The sequence below is a fragment of the Phyllostomus hastatus genome, unplaced genomic scaffold (genome assembly GCF_019186645.2).
Source record: "Phyllostomus hastatus isolate PE091 unplaced genomic scaffold, TTU_PhHast_1.1 phas_contig_34, whole genome shotgun sequence".
Taxonomy (NCBI): domain Eukaryota; kingdom Metazoa; phylum Chordata; class Mammalia; order Chiroptera; family Phyllostomidae; genus Phyllostomus; species Phyllostomus hastatus.
Genome location: NW_025333857.1, coordinates 4927339 through 4948573, shown reverse-complemented (window position 1 = coordinate 4948573; position 21235 = coordinate 4927339). Strand labels below are relative to the sequence as shown.

Genomic DNA, 21235 nt, shown 5'->3' with positions numbered 1-21235 from the left:
GCAGGGACATGGGCTTTCCAGGCACAGACGTCCAGGTGATGATTCTTGTGAAGGTTGATATGAGGAAGGTGAACAAATGAGGAAGGTGAGCAGAATAGATCTGAAATAAATTGATGAAATTATTCAAGAATAAGTCAATGTATGGATGAGTAAATAAATGGGGTGGCAATTTCAGAGCTGTTACTTTAAGGAAGATAGATTTTTCTTCATGGAATTTTGCTTCTATAGAGATTACTTTCCAGAGTAAGAATTATTCTGAGGAAGAGAATAATTAACTTTAGTGATACCAGAATTCCCACAACTTAGCTGATGGAGAATCTGCCTAATTGGCATACTGTGAAGAATGGAAGGCTCTAGGTTAAGTAAATAATATGTCATTATTAGACTAAGCACCTTCATTATTAGACTAAGGTTGCTACTAATTTTGTTACTGGTACAAGAGACACAAACCTACTCCATCCTGGGCAACCCTGGATGTACCTGAACCATTACTGGACCAAGTCTCCAAAAGTCTACATTTTGAGATTCACTCCATGAGGAGTGAGAATTTTCAGTTATGAAACTTTTGTTAAAGTGCAAATTTTTCTGAAATCTGTGACACCTGAGGCCAATGGGTGATGGTGTTCTGTGCACAGCTTCCCCTGAGGCACTCACTCAGCATGTGAAATCCTGAGCCCACTCCCACACGTTCTGACTCAGTAGGTCTGGTGTGGGTCCCAGGAGTTTGCATTCTGATAATGCAGGCGGTTCTGGCCACATTTGAGAAAGTGCTTCCTTAGACCAGTGGTTCTGCAGCTATGTTTATGGGACATGCAAGATGTGAATAAATAATACTGGGAGAAAGGAGTTCTGTGTCAATTATGTTTGAGGCGTGTCATGATAAACCCGGTTAAACAGGTTTTTTTGTTTGTTTGTTTTTAATGACAAGGCTTCTCAAGATTTACTATGCTAATCCCTGAGATGGAGATGCGAGAAGTGGCATTTTGACCAGTAATTTGAGCTTGAAGCAACTTTTTAAAAAATTAAACGCTGATATTGTGAGAGATATAGTATCTCAAGGAAAATGCTGCCCTGGAAACATAGCCTAGTTCTTTCCAGAAGATCAGAATAGCTGAGACCAAGATGCTGCAGGAATGATATGGTGGGGGCGGGGCTGGGGGAGTGCGCCAGATCTACTGGGAGAAGAAAGGGGACTTGGATAGAAAGGTGGGAGGCCTAATAGAAACTTCCTGGTGCCATCCATCTGTCTTCTGCTGGCTAAGCTTAACAACCACATGTCGAATGGCTAAATTTTCCCCTCGTTTCCATACCCTACTCTTGGCCGTGCCCAGGAGTGCGGCACAGCCATACACTTAACTCTGTAACTCTTTGCTTTCAAAGGTATGATCTAATGAGACAGTGCTGGAGGGAGAAGCCGTATGAGAGGCCCTCCTTTGCCCAGATATTGGTGTCCTTAAACAGGATGTTAGAAGAACGAAAGGTAAGGAGACCAAGCAGGGGCTCATTAACTGAAATTCCTCATGTGTACTTGTTAAAAATAGTCGATACAATTCAACAGGTTCTTCTGGGCATAGCCCTAGGTATATGGGGACATAAAAGATATGACCTCCAACTTTGAGGAAGTTACAATTTTGGAGGAAAAAAGATCTTTATGTGAGATACAGTCACACACAGAACAACATATATATTTAGCTACTTGAGTTGGAATCTTAAATCTTGTCAGTCATGTAGCCTCACCCTTCAATTGTATAGATGAGGCAACAGACTCAGAGGTAAAAGTGACTCACCCAAGGGCACAGGCCCATGGCAGGGAGCACCGGAGAGTGGTCCACAGGTTACTATGGGGAGGGTCAAGAATTCTACAAAAATTTCTAGGAGGTAGCTGGCTGTGTGTATCTGGAGTTTAAGAGACTAATCGAGGTTAGGGAAGTAGATTTGGAAAGTCATCAGAACCCAAGTGGTGATTAAATTGGAGACGTGGGTGCAATCAAATGGGAAGCTGAGAAGTGGACCCAGGAAGGAGCTTAGAGAGCTGGGCACTTCGGGAGGCACTGATGAGAGACAATGAGAAAGAGAAGTTCAGAAACAGGGGAAAGTGAGAGGATGAAATCTTACTGGCAGACGTCAAGGGCTACATTCCAGAAAGACAGTTGTCAAATATAGGAGGAACCGAGGACAGAAAAATGTCCCCTAAGTACCTAGTGTTTGATTTGAAACAAGCTAAGGACACTAGAGCATTACTGTAACGGCCCCAGGAAGGCAGCGCTAAGGCAGCCTGTCTCTCTGAACCACTCTTGTTCTCCTAGACCTACGTGAATACCACGCTTTATGAGAAGTTTACCTACGCGGGGATCGACTGCTCTGCTGAAGAAGCTGCCTAGGACAGACCATTTCATCTGTGTATGCTGTTTCCCCTTCACCGGCAGGAGAGACTCTTGATGCCTTGATGCCAAGGAAGCAAACACGCCTCTGCCGGAAGAGGCGACCTAGAAAACTGAAGTGCACATGTATTGCTGTATGCCTGGGGCTTTCACCCCAAAGACCCCTGTGTGTGAATCTGTAGTACACTCTGACTCTAAAAAAGAACTGTATATACTGTTTTGAGTAAGAATGTACTGAAATCAGAATGCCTGTTTGTGGTTTCATATGCAATAATATATTTTTCTAAATATGTGGATTTTAAAGGAAGGTGGGAAAGTACAATGACTGTAATGCATAACTCATTATTGTCCTACATATTTTTGATATTTACCTTTGTACTGAATGCTATAAAATGTTTTGCTGTGTAGAAGTAAAATATTGTTAACAAACCTAACACTGACCCTGATAGCACAGGTAAGAAAAGTGGAGGAGTTGCATGACTCTTGACAGGACACAGGTTAACATTAAAGAGACTGAAAACGCATGGGATGTGAACCAGACTGTCCTATCTCTGTTCTCTCCCTCGGCGGTGGGAGCCACCACTCTCACTGGCGCACTCCACAGCTTCGGTCACATGTCTCCAGTGCCCGGTCAGTCCAGGGCGTTAGCCCTGAAAACAGACTTAAATCTCATTCCTTACATGCCTAAGGTCTTTCAGGTATATATAAATAAGCTTCAAAGATAAATTAATGGGATTTGGTTTTTATTTCTCTGGTAACATTGATTTGTGTATTTGAAGAAATTAAAATAGGAGGCCCGGAGTTATAATGGGGAGACATGTGACATTTATCATGTCAAATTAACATCCCTAATGTATTGCACATTGTAAAAACTTTTAGTTTTGACGGGTTCACGTTTATCATTTTATACAGTAAGTGAATAAATGTCTTGCCTACCTACTTGTTTGTCCAAGAATGTGTTTCATAGGTGTGTCCAAAGGTCTTCACTGCACTTTAAAGAAAAACACCTTACATGATCATTCTAACTTGTCAGCCATATGCAGGTAGAGCAGGTGCTGAGTGTCCTCTACCAGGCATGGTGTGTCAAGCTCACAGTTAGAAATGTCTTCTAGAAGTGTTCCACAGTCTAGTCCAGTTTCTTGTACCAAAGCAGCACACCACTGCTAGTGTTCCTGTGTGAACTGAGGGCTTAGTGCTAGAATCCCTGTTAACTGTGTTACAAAGTTAAACAGTCAACATGCCACATCAAGTTCCATATTCCTGCCATCTAGTCAACCATCTGTGTTCAGAAATGATGACCAGGAACCTGAATTTATTGCAGAGGCTCTTCATTTACTACAGCACATTGAAGTGGAGACAGAGCAAAAAGCAATACTGCTGGTATGCCAATTATTTAATCAATTAAGTAGAAACTTGGATGCAGAACCATGGAACATAGGTCCAAATACAGTTGGCCCTTGAACTTCACAGTGGGGGGTGTGATTAGGGGTGCTGCTCCCTGAGTAGCTGAAAGTCCATGTATAATTTTTGATTCCCCCCAAACAAATAACCTACTGTCAACCGGAAGCCTTACTGCTAACATAAACAGTCAATTAACAAAGCAGATAATGTAAAGACCCTCAGCAAGATGGCATTGGTGTCTAATAGACATATAGAATAAAAGAATAAAGACCATAAGATAAAATCTGTATTGTATACAATTAATAACAGAATCAGAGGAATGCCCAGATATTAAGCATACTTAGAAACATAGCATAGTAATGTAATTTTAACATTCAAAATTAACATTCCCATCTTGTATATGGGAGGGTCTACATGGATATGCATGAATATATAGAGTAACTAACCTCCATTCCCAGCCAGGCACTGGGAAACTGTGCAAACACCGTGCCACTAACAGGTTAGTTGGTGGGTGTGGGTGTACTTGTTGCATTTGATTAACTTGTTTAAAGTTGGGCATACTTCATTAGAAAAAACAAAAGGAGAAAAATAGTTCTGAGAGCAAGATATGCCAATCTGGTGTAAAGCAAGCATACTTATAATGAACCTACAGATTTAGAGCTGTATTTCTAACAGCACACACCCCTAATTTATTCTGGGTCAGATAACCTGGGCCCAGTCAATTTTAGAATCTCATTTGTTTTCAAGAAAAGCACATAAGAAAAGAGGGACTCAGCAGACTTTGGAATGGAGTTAGAGCTCCATACCAACTAAAGTTTTATGCTTGAAAGCAAACGCTAGGCTCCCACCTGCTGAACCATTATCTAGCCACCATTCTCAGGGTAACTGCTGTTTTGATGCCCATGGAACACCCAAGACTATACAAGGCAGTGGGCACTTAGTGCCTTTTACATAAGCAGATGCTTTAGCCTCCATGGATTTAGAAAACCCACAGAGAATAATCCACCATAAATACTTCAGACAACAGACTTTTACCAAGACTCCATGGTTTGTTCAGTCAAGTCAGACAGGATTCTGATAGTAATCATAAGCAAATAGTTTCCTACCATTATTCGGAATGACTCTGTGTGTAGTCAGCCACCAAACTCTTCAGGGATCATTTGTGAGGCAAGTCTAGCCAATGAGGAAACATAACTGTTGTGTCCACAACTGAAGTATGAATTGTCAAATGAAAGAAAAACCTATCATAAGCTCTTCTTAGAGAATAAGGACACTAGTAGCAGCAGCAGTAACAACTGATACAACAACAAGTAACAGAGCAGTTAAGGTGTCAGTCACTGAGCACTTTGCCTGGATTATCTCACTATGACTTGCTGAGCAACACAATGAGGTATTTAATTGTCCCTTTTTATAGCCAAGCAATCTGAGGTTTTAAGAGGTTAAAAAAGTTGCCTAAACTGAGTTAATAGAGTAGAAGAAAATCAAATCTAAGCAATCTGACTTCCGAGTCCACTTTCCTACCATGAAAGCACCAGGGGGCAGCATAAGTACAGAGAGGTTTCAGCAACGAAGTGGTACTGGGAGAGCCAGGCTCCGCCCACCTCCTGACGCAGCTGGGCGACGTGGGTGGGGGTACACCTCAACTCAGTGCAAGTCCTATTTCAGTGGTTCTCTGGTCTGTCTGTGGAGGGAGTGAGGACAAGCGCTGAGTCCCATCTAGGTCCAAATCCCCTGTGCTCACAAATGAAGTGGAATAAATTTTACTATGACTTGGCAAAGCCTAAAATATGATAGGACAGTATGATGGAGAGGGTCAGATAAGGGAGCCTAGAGAGTCTGGGGTCAGTTTGGACTTGTTGTTCGGAGAGCTGTGATTTGAGAAGCACTGAATAGCATTATTCTCAGAACAAGAGTAACTTAAAGATTGACTGAGAAGTGAAGAGTCTGAAATTTAATGTTTAGCACCCACTATGCCACATCCATAAGCACCTTAAATTGTCATTCAGTGTGTCAGCCACCACCTAGGGTTGCTGGCTACAAGGTAATGAGTAACAAAAGAATGTGGTGGTGGGAATAGAGGAAAATTGAAAAATCCATGAGTTATCTGAATGGAAGAAAGAGACCGATTTGCAAGGCATAAAGGATACACGCTAGTTTGAAATTTTCCAGTCTGGGTGACAGGTGGAATCAGGATGATTCCTGGAAAATGAGAGACAGGAAAGTCATTGTGAGAAGTCCAGTTTGAGAGGTTATTTCTCTGAGGTGACAAAGGACATCCCTGTGAAGAGCTTTATTACAGAAAACGTATGTCCCCAACTTTCCCCACAGTTTGGTAGGGTCTAGATGAAAGCACATTCCAGCCTCGTCTTTCACATGCAAAGGGAACATTGCTGTGGGAAATGAATATCTATGCCTAGCACACACCTATGAAAATTAAAGGGCTTTACTTGTACTCTTTCACTGAAGAACTAGCCCTACTCTGCATGAAGGTGAGTCCTAGGGGAGGCCAACTCAAATACTCAGCCAATGTCCCCAAAGGTCTAGAGCTGTGCAATGCAATGTGGCAGCCAGCAGCCACATGTGGCTATTTACATTTAGATTAGTTAAGAGGAAAACATTTTCTCTGTTGCATCAAGTGTATTTCAAGTGCTCAGCATCCACATGTGGCTAGTGAAGTATTGGATAGTGAAAACATAGAACAGAAAGTTCTAGATATCTGGGACGGATGGCATTGTTCTGCAACAGGGGTGGCCAAAAAAAACTAAGTGTCAAATTGTAAATATTTTAGCCTGGCTGGCCTCCTGGGCCTGCTGAAATACTCAGCAGTGCCTCTGTAGTGTGAAGCAGCTACAAACAAAACATAATTGAATGGGTGTGGCAGCTCCATTGCAGTAAAATATTTTCAAAAACAGGGGCCAGCATGGGCCATAGCATACTGACTCTTGTTCTAGAACACAGAGCAAAGAACAGACTCCTAACAGAAGTGTTAAAGGTGAGATTTTCAAGTCTATTATGCCCAGAAAAAAAAAAAACACATGACATTTGATTTTAAGCCTACCAGACTTAATATAAAAATGTGTCCCCAAGTATGTGAAAAAAAATAACCTGAGAAACTTAGTCTTACTCATTTGATGATTAAAGGCAATGCCAAATCAAATGGTGATTTTTAAAATCATAATTGATGACAGACTATCTAATCTTGATTAGTCAAATGATGTTAGCTGCCTTATACCGCACAGTGATTCTTGTCATCTTGGGTAATCAGGCAAGTCAAGCATCAATGAAAACACCATGTTAATGACTACCAGATTAACACATAGAGTTCTGAAAAAATAGAAGCCTATAATTCTTTACCTTAATAGCAAATAGACTGTGTTGAAAGTTATATCCAGTTAGCACAGTGTCAGAGTAAACAGGTTCAGAAGATGGCCTGCACGTTGAGGGCTGACATTTCAGTGTTCTTCAGGTCGTCCTCTACCACGCCAGAAAACCTACCCCAATGAGACACATAATGCACACAAGTCAAGAATATAACTCAGGGGATTTCATCAGTTAGTTAGAACAGGTCACTAATGCCATGTGGCAACATTCACTGAACAAAACAGAGATCTTACTTGTATGACTGTCAACTACCCCTTGACTAGGTTATATTGGAAACCTGGTAAAATTTATAATTTTGGGGAGGGAGAAAGACATGTTAGATTCATAGAGTTCCTTCATCCAGCTTAGTTATGGAATGTAATACATAATCAAATATTTGAATTAAGAGGAAATTTTCATGGACAAAGCACTTGGGTTCATTTTGTAAAATTTTTTAAAGAATGCAATGCACTGAATACATTTGAAGTTTTTTGTTAAAATTCAGTGTTTCTTTTATTTATAATACAAGTCCTTCATTTATCATTTGCCACTATGAATTATCAAAAATCAAAGTTTGTCCTGACTTGTTCCAAGAAGGAGTTAGGGAAGATCTGATTAAATGTATGGAAGAATAGAACCAACAACAGCATAATAACTTTAAATTATTACAATATTATCTATCAATTATATCTCAATAAAGCTGGGGGAAAAATACAATCAATGGAACTGCTGGGATATGGCCAAAATGAGTAGAAGAGAAAAAGTCAAATGAAGCCAGGAAGAGATTAGTACATAAAATACATTTTCTGATAATAGCAACCCTTATTGAGTTTTTATGCATCCAACACTTTTTTGAACTGTGAAAGAATTTAGGTTAAAAATTCTGGTTAACAGCATTCTCTATAATTATTCAATATTTATCATCAAAACAATTTTTACTCTACATGGCCACCTTACTTTGTTGTGTTCCAAAATTATTAGACATACACACATATAACATAGTACATGTGCTGTCCAGAAAGTACACAGCCATGTACTATGAAAAATCAACACATTTATTGAAGAAGATACAAGATACCAGAAACATTGTACTTAGAACAATGATTCCTCAGTCCCCTTCAAGCTAGGCACTCACACAGTTCTCCCAGTTGCCATCAGCTGCCCCGTCGTATTTTCCTGAATCTCATTGACAGTCTGAAACCTCTTCCCTTTGAAAGGTGATATTATTTTGGGAGAGGACAGAAGTTGCAGGGCACCAAATCTGGGCTGTAGGGGACCTGAGTCTCCTGGGTGATTTGATATTTCACCAAAAAACTATGCATAAGACATGATGCATGAGTGGATGCATTGTTGTGGTGAAGCTGCAAATAAGTTGCCCATAGCTGAAGCCATTTTCATTGTATTGCATCTCTCAACCAATGAAGAACCAAGGTAGTACTCCTTATTAATTGTTTGGCCTGGAGAGGCATATTCGTGATGGACAGCACCTTCCCAATCAAGAAAATACAGTTAACATGGTCTTGATCTTGCTGTGACTTTGCTGTGCCTTCTCTGGGCATAGAAAACCAAGCAACTTCCATTGGGACCTTTGTTTCTGGATCATAGCCGTAGGCCCACAATGCATGTCTGGTTATGACCTTCTTGAGGAACGTTCATTGGTAGTAGTTTGAATCAAGTCATTAGCAGCTGCAGCATGATATTCCTTCTGTTCTGATAGCAGAAGCTGCAGAATGAATTTTGCCATAACACGTTTCACGCAAAGATCCTACGTCAAATTCTTGGACACAGTAGTTTTTGGAATCCTCAGATCATCTTCTAGTTCTTACACTGTCTGTTGCTGATTTTTGATCGCAGCCCATACACATTCAACATTCTCAGGTGTTCTTGTCACAGGTCTCCCAGAACATGAATCACTTTCAATAGATTCTTGACCATCTTTGAAACATTTGTGCCACACTTTTATTTGTGCAGCACTCATTACATTGTCCCTGAAAGCCTTCTGAATCATCTGAATAGTTTCCACAGAGGAACCTTGAAGCTTAATGCACAATTTGATGCAGATTCATTGCTCTACTTGATCAGTCATTTTGAATGCAACATCCACACAGTACACATGCTCACTCAATGGTATCTACCATCCCCACTGACTAGTCAAGTAAAGTTGTCATTGTTCACACATGTGCATTCCAGTCCACTCTCCTTGGCTGCCAGGTTATATTAATGTCACACAGACTGTCCTTGTTATACTAACAATTAATAATTGTATATGCTATATATCATATAATGCATATTACATGTGTGTACATATTTGATTATATATAAAAAGTATTATTTTAAGTGTCATTGGGGAATTTGTTATTTAAAGAAAATTGAACAATGAATACAACTGCACCAATAATAAATACTTCTAAATTTTCACTCTAGAAAGGATCAGTGAAATGTCGCAGGTTTGATTCCCAGTCAGGGTACATGCCTGGGTTGCAGGCCATGACCCCCAGCAACCGCACATTGATGTTTCTCTCTCTCTATCTCCCTCCCTTCCCTATCTAAAAATAAATAAATAAAATTGTAAAATAAAACACCAAAACATTATAAAAAAAAGAAAAAAGAAAAAAAAGATCAGTGCCTTCTATTTTATATGTAAATAAATGTATAAATATGTCATGCTATGGTTCATATGCCTTTAGGAAACCCAATTTAAATTGATCAATGATTTCATTGGTGTTTCATATGAGGTTTTTAAAAATTTAAAGGCATATCTATATAGTACCATCTCAAGTTAGTATTGAGTTTGGATCAGAAATATGTCATACTTTAATAATAATGTTTAATAAAAGAGAACCTGCACAGAACTATTACTCTGAATGCTGTATCAAAGCAATGCATACTCAAGGTTACATTTACAAGATTATAGCAATGTTTACTTTATGGGAATGATATCACGGTTTTTTTAGAAGGAACTGATTAATGATTGAACAAATGAATCAATTAGATACTTTGTACCATTTTTTTGCCAGTTTCTCTAGGTTCCTACCTACCACTCCAACATGTGAACACCATGAGGTCTGAGGCCTTGCCTCTTACTTAAGGTTGTAACTCAGGGCCTAGCACAGTGTATGTATAATTTTAGCAAGTACTTCATAAAATATGTTTTGGAATGAATAAATTAAAGGAAAAGAGTGTAACTCATACTCAAAGGTTGACTCCAATAAGAGTACCTAAGCTAAAACTTCATAGAGGCTATATATTGAATATTCTACAGTCTGAAAAGCAATAGCTTTATGTAATGCGTACCTTATGTTGTAGTCAATGACATCCTCATCTGGTTTCACAAATCTACCACAGACCACTTGGAGGCTGACATCAACCATGGTCATGGGACTAAGTTCTAAGCTTTTGGTTATATAGTACCAGAAAGGGGGAAACATTAATGCCATATTAAGAAAACATATATCCTTTTAACATCTAAGATATATTAAAGGAATATTTCTAGCTGGAATATAATTTACTCATATCATTCAGCTTTGCCAACAAAAGCCTGTAGATCTGACAGTCACGTGAAAGATGTTCTAAGCTTTATTTTTTCCCTTAGTGTTAGTAATATTTATGCTAACAAAATAATTTTATTTTGTTGGCTCTGCCTTTACAGTTATTTTCATTACAGATGATCAACACCATCCAATAGAACCCCCTGTGATGAGGAATAGTTCTATTTCTGTGTGGTCCAATATGTTAGCCACTTGCCATATGTGGCTATTGAGTATTAGATACATAGCTGGTGTAGACTGAGGGACTGAATTTTTAACTTAATTTAATATTAATTTATTTAAGTTTAAATAGTCACACGTGGCAAGTAGTTACCATATCAGAAGTTGCAGTTATAGTCCTTGCTGATTGACAGATAAGAGCCCCTGCCTCAGTTACAGAGACACGGCGTCATAAAGGACGACATGGCGATGATGTTGATTGCCAAGCCAGAGGCAGTCTGCACTGTATCCAGGTCCAGATCTGAGCCTGGAACAGAACATGCCCTTCTACAGCTATTACAATTAAACTTTACACATGTGTTTTCCTAGTGTACTACCAGGAATACAATTTAATTTGTATGTTCTGTTGAAGATGGTGGTTCATGTCTATTTACATGCACAAAGCACTTCCCCATATGTTAGCTCATGTGATTCTCACAGTCACTGTGACATTTTTAACCCCAGAATTTACAGCTTAGAGTCTTAGAGCATCAAGGAGACTTGCTCTGTGGCTGCAGCTGGTAAGGGGTGGAACTTCCCCACTCTCATGATTCCAAGTTCTGTTTTTTTTTCCTTCTTTTTAGTATCGATTCTCATATGAAAGATAAATACCTGTAAACATTTTACTATGAACAATAGTGTTTTTCAAAGTACTTATTAAAACTTTTATGCTGATAATGGTAGTATTCATTACATTTTCCACACACATAATATCAACAATTTGATGAGTAGAACTACCACTGGTAATATGTAAAGAAAAAATGATAAATAAAAAGTATCATGGACCAATTCCCGACTCTATTATTTCCTGTGGCAGACTCTGGCTAGCAGAGTTCACCTGTTGTGACTGAAGACAAGAATAAATGCACAGGCTACAGCAATCCCATGGAGAAAAAGGGGACGGCACAGCCATTCTCTCAAGAGGAGAGTGTCCTGACCCTTGCCTAGACAAGCTTTTATTGTTTTTTTGGGGTCTTACCTCAAAGAAGGATTTATTATCTATGACATAGAATATTATTGTCTACATTTTAGGTACAATCAAGGAAATGAAAATAACACATGCAGAAGGGAAAGGCGGGGAGCTGATTAGCTCTGTCCTTGGGAAAATTCACAGGCTTTGGAAATTACCTTGAAGATAGACAATATACATTTCCTGTTTCAGACCAGGGGAGGGAGTTTAGCAAGAACAAGCTATAACAGTCTATGCATTTTCTAGGCCTGATTCCCACGAGAAAACTCGGTTTGAAGTTCTGGCTCCTGCCCACCACCTCACTTCTGTAGGTTTTCCATACAGAACTGAATCACCTTTGCCAAAACAAACTGGTCCCCTACAATTTACTAAGCACAGGAACTCTGCCAAGTCATCTAACCCTTTTCAGCTTCAGTTGCTTCATCTGGCAGTGTGTGGACCACAATGCAGAGCTACATGGAATCAAGAGATAAAGCATAAGCCTAGGAAAGTGCTTTCTATAATGCAGAGTGTTCCACAAACATTCCGTTGTAATTATGCAATAAGGTAAAATATAAAAGTGACATACCACCTAACAATTCACAGCAAAAACACCATGACTAACCATCAGGGGGTGGGAATTTGACAAAAGTCTTCACAAAGCCCTTGAGGTATTCTTTTTGGTCATGAACATGAAGCTGAAATAAGCATTGCCAAATAAATTAATGTATATTTTTTGCAAGAGCAATTAAGTCCATAAAAATTTCATCAACTGAAAATTAGCTCATTAGTTCTATCAAATGCTTATTTATCCCTAAGGTCTTTGCTGGAGGTAGCTACTCCTGTTCTGAAGCAAGCAACATTCTGGGAGACAAATTCTACCTTTGTGACCTGGTATGGGGACCCATGGAAACCTTCACAACAGCTGTACCATGTCTCTAAGCCAGTTAGGACTGTAAACCAACCAAAAACTAAAAATCAAAAGCAAGAAAGCTTCACAAGGCAGAGTGGCTAACCCCAAGGGCATGTGTCTTCTCTTACCCTCAAAGACTTCTAATCACTTTACTGTACAGGCAATCTGATGTCACCACTCTCCAAATTCACTTTTTTGGTTATTATGTAATGAACAGGAAAAACTGACTCCAGGAAGCAAAGTTCTTAAGGGTTATTCTTTGATGGTGAATTATAATTGCCAGTGTCCTGAACACTATTAACCTCTTCTTCCCCTTTCTCCCATCAGTTGCCCTACTCACTCAAACCCCCTCCGCATCACTTCTTTATCCTGCACTGACTCCACCTCAACTATCTCCCATCATCTTCTCCTACTTCCTGACCTCTTTGCTTTCTTCCTGCTATAGCCCTCTGGATGACAGGCTCGGCCTACAACTTTCTCCCTTCCTGTATCTCGGTTGTTGACCTGGCCCAAGACACATGATCCAGTCATGCAGACCGAGACCAGAACACAGATGTATTCTCCAGCCTTGGCTGGACCTCCAAAACCCTGACACCCCCTCTCCCACACCCTTGACCAGACACTTACTTCTTCATTGAGTTTTGGAAGATTATATTTTTCTAGAAATTTGTCTATTTCACCTAGTTTTTCAAATTTCTTGGCATATGGTTATTCACGCTAATTTCTTACAATCCTTTGTATTTCTGTGTATTTCTGTACTCTCTCCTCTTTCATTTCTGATTGTGTTTATTTGGGTCTTCTCTCTTTTTTTCTTGATGAACCTGCTTAAAGGCTTGTTGATTTTGTTTATCTTTTCAAAGAACCAGCTCCTGGATTCATTGATCCTTAGAATTGTGCTTTTAGTCTCTATGTCATTTAACTCTGCTCTGATCTTGGTTATTTCCTTCCTTCTGCTTGCTCTGGGCTGTTTTTGTTGTTGTTCCTTGAGTTCTTGTAGACATAGGGTTAGGTTGTTTGTTTGAAATGTTTCTCTTTTTTAGGTGGGTCTGTATTGCTATGAACTTCCCTTTCAGGACTACCTTGGCTGTGTCCCATAAGTTTTGGGTTGTTGTGAGTTCATTTTCATTTGTTTCCAGAAACTTTTTGATTTCTTCCCTAATTTCATTCTTGACCCATTCATTGTTTAACAGCATACTATTCAATCTCCATGATTTTGAGTGTTCGGAGTTTTTTCCCTTGGGGTTGGTTTTTAGTTTCAGTCCCTTGTGGTTGGAGAAAATGTTTGGTATAATTTCAATTTTTTAAAATTTGTTGAGGCTTGTTATGTGTCCTATCATGTGGTCAATCTTTGAAAATGTTCCGTGTACATTTGAAAAGAATGTATATTTAGCTTCTTTTGGATGGAGGGCTCTGTATATATCAGTAAAGTCCATTTCATCAAAGGTATTGTTCAATGCCACAATATCTTTGTTGATATTTTGTTTGGAAGATCTGTCCAGTTTTGATAGTGGGATGTTAAAATCCCATACTATAATTGTGTTGCTGTCAATATCTTTCTAGAAGGTCTCTAAGATTTTCTTTATGTATTTGGGTGCTCTTATGTTGGGTGCATATATATTTACAATATTTATGCCTTCTTGGTGGATTCTTCCCTTCAGTATTATGTAGTGACCTTCTGTGTCTCTCTTTATAGCTCTTTTTTTGAAATCTAATTTGTCTATTATGTGTATTGCTACTCCATATATTTTTTCCTGTCCATTTGCTTGGAATATTTGTTTCTAGCCCTTCACTTTCAGTCTGTGTAGGTCTTCTGTTTTGAGATGGGTCTGTTGTAGGCAGCATATGTGTGGGTCATGCTTTCTTATCCATTCATGTATTCTATGTCTTGATTGGAGCATTTAATTCATTTATGTTTAAAGTTATTATTGGTAGGTATTTATTCATTGCCATTTTTGTACCTGTGTTCCTCTCTCTCTCTCTCTCTCTCTCTCTCTCTCTCTCTGTCTTCCTTTCCTTTCCTTTCCTTTCCTTTCCTTTCCTTTCCTTTCCTTTCCTTTCCTTTCCTTTCCTTTCCTTTCCTTTCCTTTCCTTTCCTTTCCTTTCCTTTCCTTTCCTTTCCTTTCCTTTCCTTTCCTTTCCTTTCCTTTCCTTTCCTTTCCTTTCCTTTCCTTTCCTTAGTCCTTTAGTATCTCTTGCAGAGCTGGTTTGGTGGAGGTGTATTCTTTTAGACTTCTTTTATCTGGGAAGCTTCTTATTTCACTGTCTATCTTGATTGAGAGGCTTGCTGGGTAAAGTAGCCTTGGTTACAGCCCTCTGGTCCTCATTACTTGGAATATTTCTTGCCATTCTCTTCTGGCTTGGAGTGTTTCCATTGAGAAGTCAGCTGCTAGCCTTATCAGGGCTCCTTTGTATGTTACTTCCTATTTCTCCCTCGCTGCTTTTAAGATTCTCTCTTTGTCTTGGTATTTTGCCATTTTAATTATGGTATGTCTTGAAGTAGGCCTCTTTGGGTTCCTCTTGATTGGGACTCTCTGTGTTTCCTGGATTTGTGTGACTTTTTCTCTCATCAAATTAGGGAAGTTTTCCATTATTACTTTTTCAAATAGGTTTTCTATCTCTTGCTCTTCTTCTCCTTCTAGTATCCCTATTATACAGATATTATTATGTTTCATATTGTCTTGCATTCTCTTAAACCTTTTTCATTCTTTCTGAGCCTCTTTTCCTTTTCTTGCTCTTTCTGGGTGTTTTTTCTACTTTGTCCTCTAGCTCACTGATCTGATCTTCTGCTTCATCGATCCTGCTTTTCAGTCCTTCTACTGTGTTCTTCAGTTCAGAAATTGTATTCTTCATTTCCTCTTAGCCCTTATTGATAGTTTCTATTTCCTTTTTCATGTTGATATAGTTTTCAGTGAGTTCATTGTAGTTTCTCTGTAGTTTCTGGTAGCTCATTGTGAGCTCATTGAGCTTCCTGATAACCATTGCTTTGAACTTAATATCTGATAGTTGAGTTGCCTCTATTTCATTTAGCATTCTTTCTGAGGCTTCCTCCTTTCCTTTCATTTGGGGATTGTTTCTTTGTCTTCCCATTGTTTGTGAGATCTTCTTGTTAGCTTCAGCTTCTTAAATTGATTTGTTCCGGCTCCCTGGGTTGATGGTGTGAACTTCTGTGGTAGAATACCTGTGAGATTCAGTGGTGCAGTCTTCTTGATCTCCTGAGCTCACTAGTCTTGGGCTGTTGTTTAAGTTGGCTCTGTATTTTTCTTTGGGTTTTGATTGTTTTTGGGTCTTTCTGTGGTGGGTCCTTCCTGCCAGCTCCTTAACTGAGGGTCACTCTGTCCACCACCTCTTGTATTTTGTTGTGCTGGTGAGAGAAGGTTGTGTTGAAGCTGGTTCTTCCATTTATACAAGGTTTTGAGGATTCTCTCTTGCTCTTGTTCAGTTATTTGTACTGGGTAGTTTCTCCACTATTTAGTTGTATTTCCAGATAGGTCCTGGATTGAGGTTTGTGTGGTTTCCACTCCCTCCTTCACCTTCTTCTGTTGTTATCTGTTGGGAGTTCCTATGTTGTTGGGTTTCCTCTTCCAGTGGGTATCCTGGTGTTTACCATTTCACCTACTCTTTTTTGTGATCAGTTGGAGGGGGAAGGCAAAATGGTTTAAAACAGCAAGAGAGTATTCTATAATATTTACAGTAGCAGCTGGTAGATAAGATATAGGAGATCCTTTGGCTATGTATAGTGTTAACAGTAATCTTCCACCCAACTAGATAATTTTTAGAAAGGATGGAAAGAAGATAAGACTCTTATTGGGGAGGGAAGGATTGTGAGTTGGATCTAGAAAACAGTGAGGTTGTGGGAGGTCAGATTGTGAGGTAAAGGAGAGTAAATAGGTGTAGTACATGAGAAAATAGAGTTAACCACTGCAGTAATAGTGTTCAGGGAACCGTGAAGTGGGTTAAGATCTGGGAGGGGTGTTGTGAAGTATTTACAATTGTATAGAACAGCTATTATTTGCAATAGTATTAAAGCAACAATCATATGACAGAATGTATGTGATCTGGATAACAAGAATAGGGAGTACAGGACTTTGAGTAGTGTGCTAATAGGACACAAGTGAAGTGAAGGACAGTAAATTAGCAATACACTATGAAAGAGAGATCAGGGGAAACCTTCAAATGATACAATATAACCAGCCAAGCAAAGCAGACTATACCAAAAGAAGAGGAATACAAAAATACTATTAAAATATAAGATGTAAGCATAATGAAAAAATACTAATAATACAAATATACAATAACTTGCAGGTTCTCTGTAATAGCAAAGTGAAATTTGTCTCACCGTCTCAGCTGTTGTGATGCCCCTTCTTTGGGTCCAACTCTGGTCTTTTCACAGTTCCGTGTTTTTTATTTTTTGTCTCACTTGTAGGTGTTAAAAAAGAAGGCAGAAAAGGAAGGAAGAAGAGATAAAATTGGAAAGAAAGGAAGAAGCAATAAAACAAGAAGGAAAGAGAGGAAAAAGGAATTGAAAGATAAAAAATAATAAAAATTCAATAAAAAGTTATTATTCAAAAAATAAAAATAGAACAAAATTTAAAAGCCTCTTGGTTTCAAAGTGGCCAAACTGGTTTCTCTGGTCTTGCCGGCTGCAGCAGGCTGAGGGGCGATTGGTATGACTTTTCTTCCTTCCCGATCTGCACACAGCCAGCCTCATGCACTGTCCCTGGAGCTATCCTGGTGCCTCTCCCCAGTGCCTTGGGTGTGGGATCTAGGTCTTTCCCTGGGGTTAGCGCTGTTTCCCTGGGGTTTCCCAAGGGGCTGGGGTGTGGGTGCACAGTCCACACCCTAGTCCTGTGGGTGCACACCCTTCCCAGTGTTATGGGGGTGTGCGGGGTCTTCTGCACAACCTTCCGCATAACCTCAGGATCACTGCCCGGCGGGGTGGTGGGGAGGCCAGAGTGATTGCTGCAGGAGAATTCCCCAAATAGTGCCTGTCTTCTCACTTTTTGTTTTTGAGAAATTCCTCCTACTCAAACCTGCTGCTCCATACAGTGGCCTGGCCTCTCCCACAGGCCAATTCTCCAGCCAGACTGGTGATTATCAGGGTCAAGACCCATTGCTGTGAGACTCTGAACTCTGCTGGCATCCATAGACTCTGTAGATGTTCGCAGGCCCTGTGTGTTTGCCACTTAGACTGTATTCCCCTCTCTGAGACTTTAAGCATCCAGGTCTCTCCCTGTGCTGCTCAGACCTTGTTTGTTTGGGAGGGAGCAGTTGCCCTGGCTCTCTCCCAAGGGCTCTATGGCAGACTCAGCGGGCACCAGGCCTGGGGCTGCAGCTGCCCTGGACCCTGTGCTGGTGTCTGGGACTTTATTGTCCTGAAGTACTCTCTTTACTGTCTGGTTTGTCAGTATCCACTATAATTTTTGGTCTCTTATTTTCATATATGCTGACGTACTGTTGGCTGTTTGCTCTTTTACTCTGTAGACCAGCTAGGATTTTCTCCCATATGTAGGGAGAAGTGGAATCTGCTCCCTCCTACCCCAACGCCATCTTCTCATCTGAACAACTATATTTTTGAAAATTGTGATGAAATAAGAAAATCCCTAGAAAGACAAAAGTCTGTTGAAATTGACTCGAAAGTAAACCTATAGAAAGAGATGAATTAGTAATTTTAAAATATTTCGGACTTCTGGCAAAGATGGAGGCATAGGCAGACACACTGTGCCTCCTCACACAACCAAAATAAGGAAAACAACAATTTATAAACAAAAAACAAGCAGTACTGACAGAAAATTGAACTATATGGAAGTCTGACAACCAAAGAGTTAAAGAAGATACATTCATCCAGACCAGTAAGAGGGGTGGAGCTGGGAAGCCAGGCGAAGAAAGGTCACAGCCAAGTAGCAACTGGCAACTGTGGGCACACAAGGCAGCAGTGGGTGGACCCAGTGAGGCGGCAGATTGTGGAGGGGCATGGCACACAAGGTGGCTGGAAGACCAGGCAGTCCCATATTAATGCACAGATAAACCAGGCAAAACTGGGGATCGAGATAGACTGCACAACCCAGGGTCCCAGTGCGGGGAAATAAAGCCTCAAAACACCAATCAAAAACACCTGTGGGGATTGAGGTGCCGGGAGAAACTCCCAGCCTCACAGGAGAGTTCATTGGAGAGACCCACAGGGTCCTAGACTGTAAAAAAGCCAACCTCCCCAGGAATCAGCAGCAGAAGGACCCAGTTTGCTTGGGGGAAGCAGGGGAAGTGACTGAAATTTGGGAGAGAGAGAGCAAGTACCACTGTTCCTTCTTGGACACCTTCCCCATATATAGCATCACAACCCAGTGGCCAGGTTGCCCTGCCCCGGGTGAACACCTAAGGCTCTACCCCTCACTATGTAACAGGCATGTCAAGACAAAAAAAATTGCCCAAATGAAAGAAGAGATCAAAGCTCCAGAAAAAATACAACTAAGTGACAAAGAGATAGCCAACCTATCAGATGCACAGTTCAAAACAGTGGTAATCAGGATGCTTACAGAATTGGTTGAATTTGGTCACAAATTAGATGAGAAAATGAAAGTTACACTGAGTGAAATAAAGGAAAATGTACAGGGAACCAATAGTGATAGGAAGGAAACTGGGACTCAGTTTAATAGAGTGGACCAGAAGGAGGAAAGAAACATCCAATCAGAAAAGAATGAAGAAATAAAAATTCAAAAAAATGAGGAGAGGCTTAGGAACCTCCAGGACACCTTTAACATTCCAACATCCAAATTACAGGGGTACCAGAAGGAGAAGAGGAATAGCAACAAGTGGAAAAGTTATTTGAACAAATAATGAAGAAGAACTTCCCCAATCTGGTGAAGGAAATAGACTTCTAGGAAATCCAGGAAGCTCAGAGAGCCCAAGGAAGTTAGACCCAAGGAGTAACACACCAAGGCACATCATAATTACATTAGCCAAGATTAAAATGAAGGAGAGAATCCTAGAAGCAGCAAGAGATAAGGAGGCAGTTACCTACAAAGGAGTTCCCATCAGACTGTCAGCTCATTTCTCAAAAGAGACCTTGCAGGCAAGAAGGGGTTGGAAAGAAGTATTCCAAGTCATGAAAGGCAAGGACCTGCATCCAAGATTGCTCTATCCAGCAGAGCTGTCATTTAGCATGGAAGGGCAGATCAAGTGCTTCTCAGATAAGGTCAAGTTAAAGGAGTTCATCATGACTAAGCCCTTCTTTTATGAAATGTTAAAGGGACTTATCTAAGAAAAAGAAGATAAAAGACATCTACAGTATAGTGACAGCAAACTCACAATTATTAACAACCACACCTAAAATGAAAACAAAAGCAAAAACAAACTAAGCAAACAACTAGAACAGGAATGGAACCACAGAAATGGAGATCACATGGAGGGTTATCAACAGGGGAGTGGGAGGCCGAGAGAGGGAAAAGGTACAGAAAATAAGTAGTATAGAAGGTAGGTAGAAAATAGACGGGGGGGGGGGTGGCAAGAATAGTATGGGAAATGTAGAAGCTAAAGAACTTATAAGTATGACACATGGACATGAACTAAAGGGGGGAATGTGGGTGGGAGAGAATGTGCAGGGTGGAGGGGAGTGAAGGGGGGAAATGGGACAACTATAATAGCATAATCAATAAAATATATTTAAAAAAATATTTCCACAAAGCTCACACTCACTTATGAATTCTCCCAGTTAAAGAAGAATTAAAAGAAATTATTAATAAAATCTTCCAAAAATAAAAGAGACCTTATTCATCACATTCTATGAAGCCAAGCTAGCCCTGAGATCCAAAAGGAGATAAAGTTATCACAAGAAAAAAATTGCAAAGTCCATCAAGAGATGAATGGAACAAGAAAATAACTCTATGCACACGCAAGGCAATGTTTTTCAGCTGTCAAGAGAAATGCTATATGCTACAACATGAATGAATTTTGAAAACATTATGCTAATTAAATTGTATGAGTCTATTTATATGAAGTATCTAGAATAGGCAAATTTGTAGAGATATAAAATAAAATAGAGATTCCCAGGGGTGGGGGTGAGGGAAAAAGAATGAGAAGTTGTTCTTTGGTAGGTACAGAGTTTCTGTTTGGGATGAAGAAAAAACTCTGGAAATGGATAGTGGTGATGGTTAAACCTCATTGTGAATGTACTTAACATTGAGTTGCTCACTAGAAATAATAAATTTTATGTTATGTGTATTTTATTGCAATAAAAATGTCAGTAATATTTAAAACCCAGATAAGAAAACTATAGACCAGTTTCTGTATTCCTGATGAATATAGATAGAAAAGTCCTCAATAAAATTCTAGAAAACTAAATCTAACAACATGTAAAAAAGGATTATGCATTGTTACCAAAGGGGTTTTAGCCAAGGAATGCAAGTCTATTTAACAACCCCCCCCCAAAAAAAAAACAATCAAGGCAATACACTAAAATTAATAGAATAAAGGGAAAAAAAACCTACATGAG

At 39.7% G+C, this 21235-nt stretch overlaps 1 protein-coding gene across 3 annotated transcripts in view; it reads left to right on the top strand.

The window, feature by feature from the left end:
- The window catches only part of TEK (TEK receptor tyrosine kinase), a 105747-nt gene extending 102427 nt beyond the window's left edge, over positions 1–3320 (top strand). For all 3 annotated transcript variants that reach the window (XM_045840675.1, XM_045840674.1, XM_045840673.1), the window contains 2 exons: positions 1381–1480; positions 2307–3320. In XM_045840675.1, coding sequence (XP_045696631.1) covers positions 1381–1480; positions 2307–2381 — 175 coding nt within the window. In that variant the 3' untranslated portion in view covers positions 2382–3320. The remainder of the gene's footprint in view (positions 1–1380; positions 1481–2306) is intronic.
- The last annotated feature ends 17915 nt before the right edge of the window (positions 3321–21235 follow it).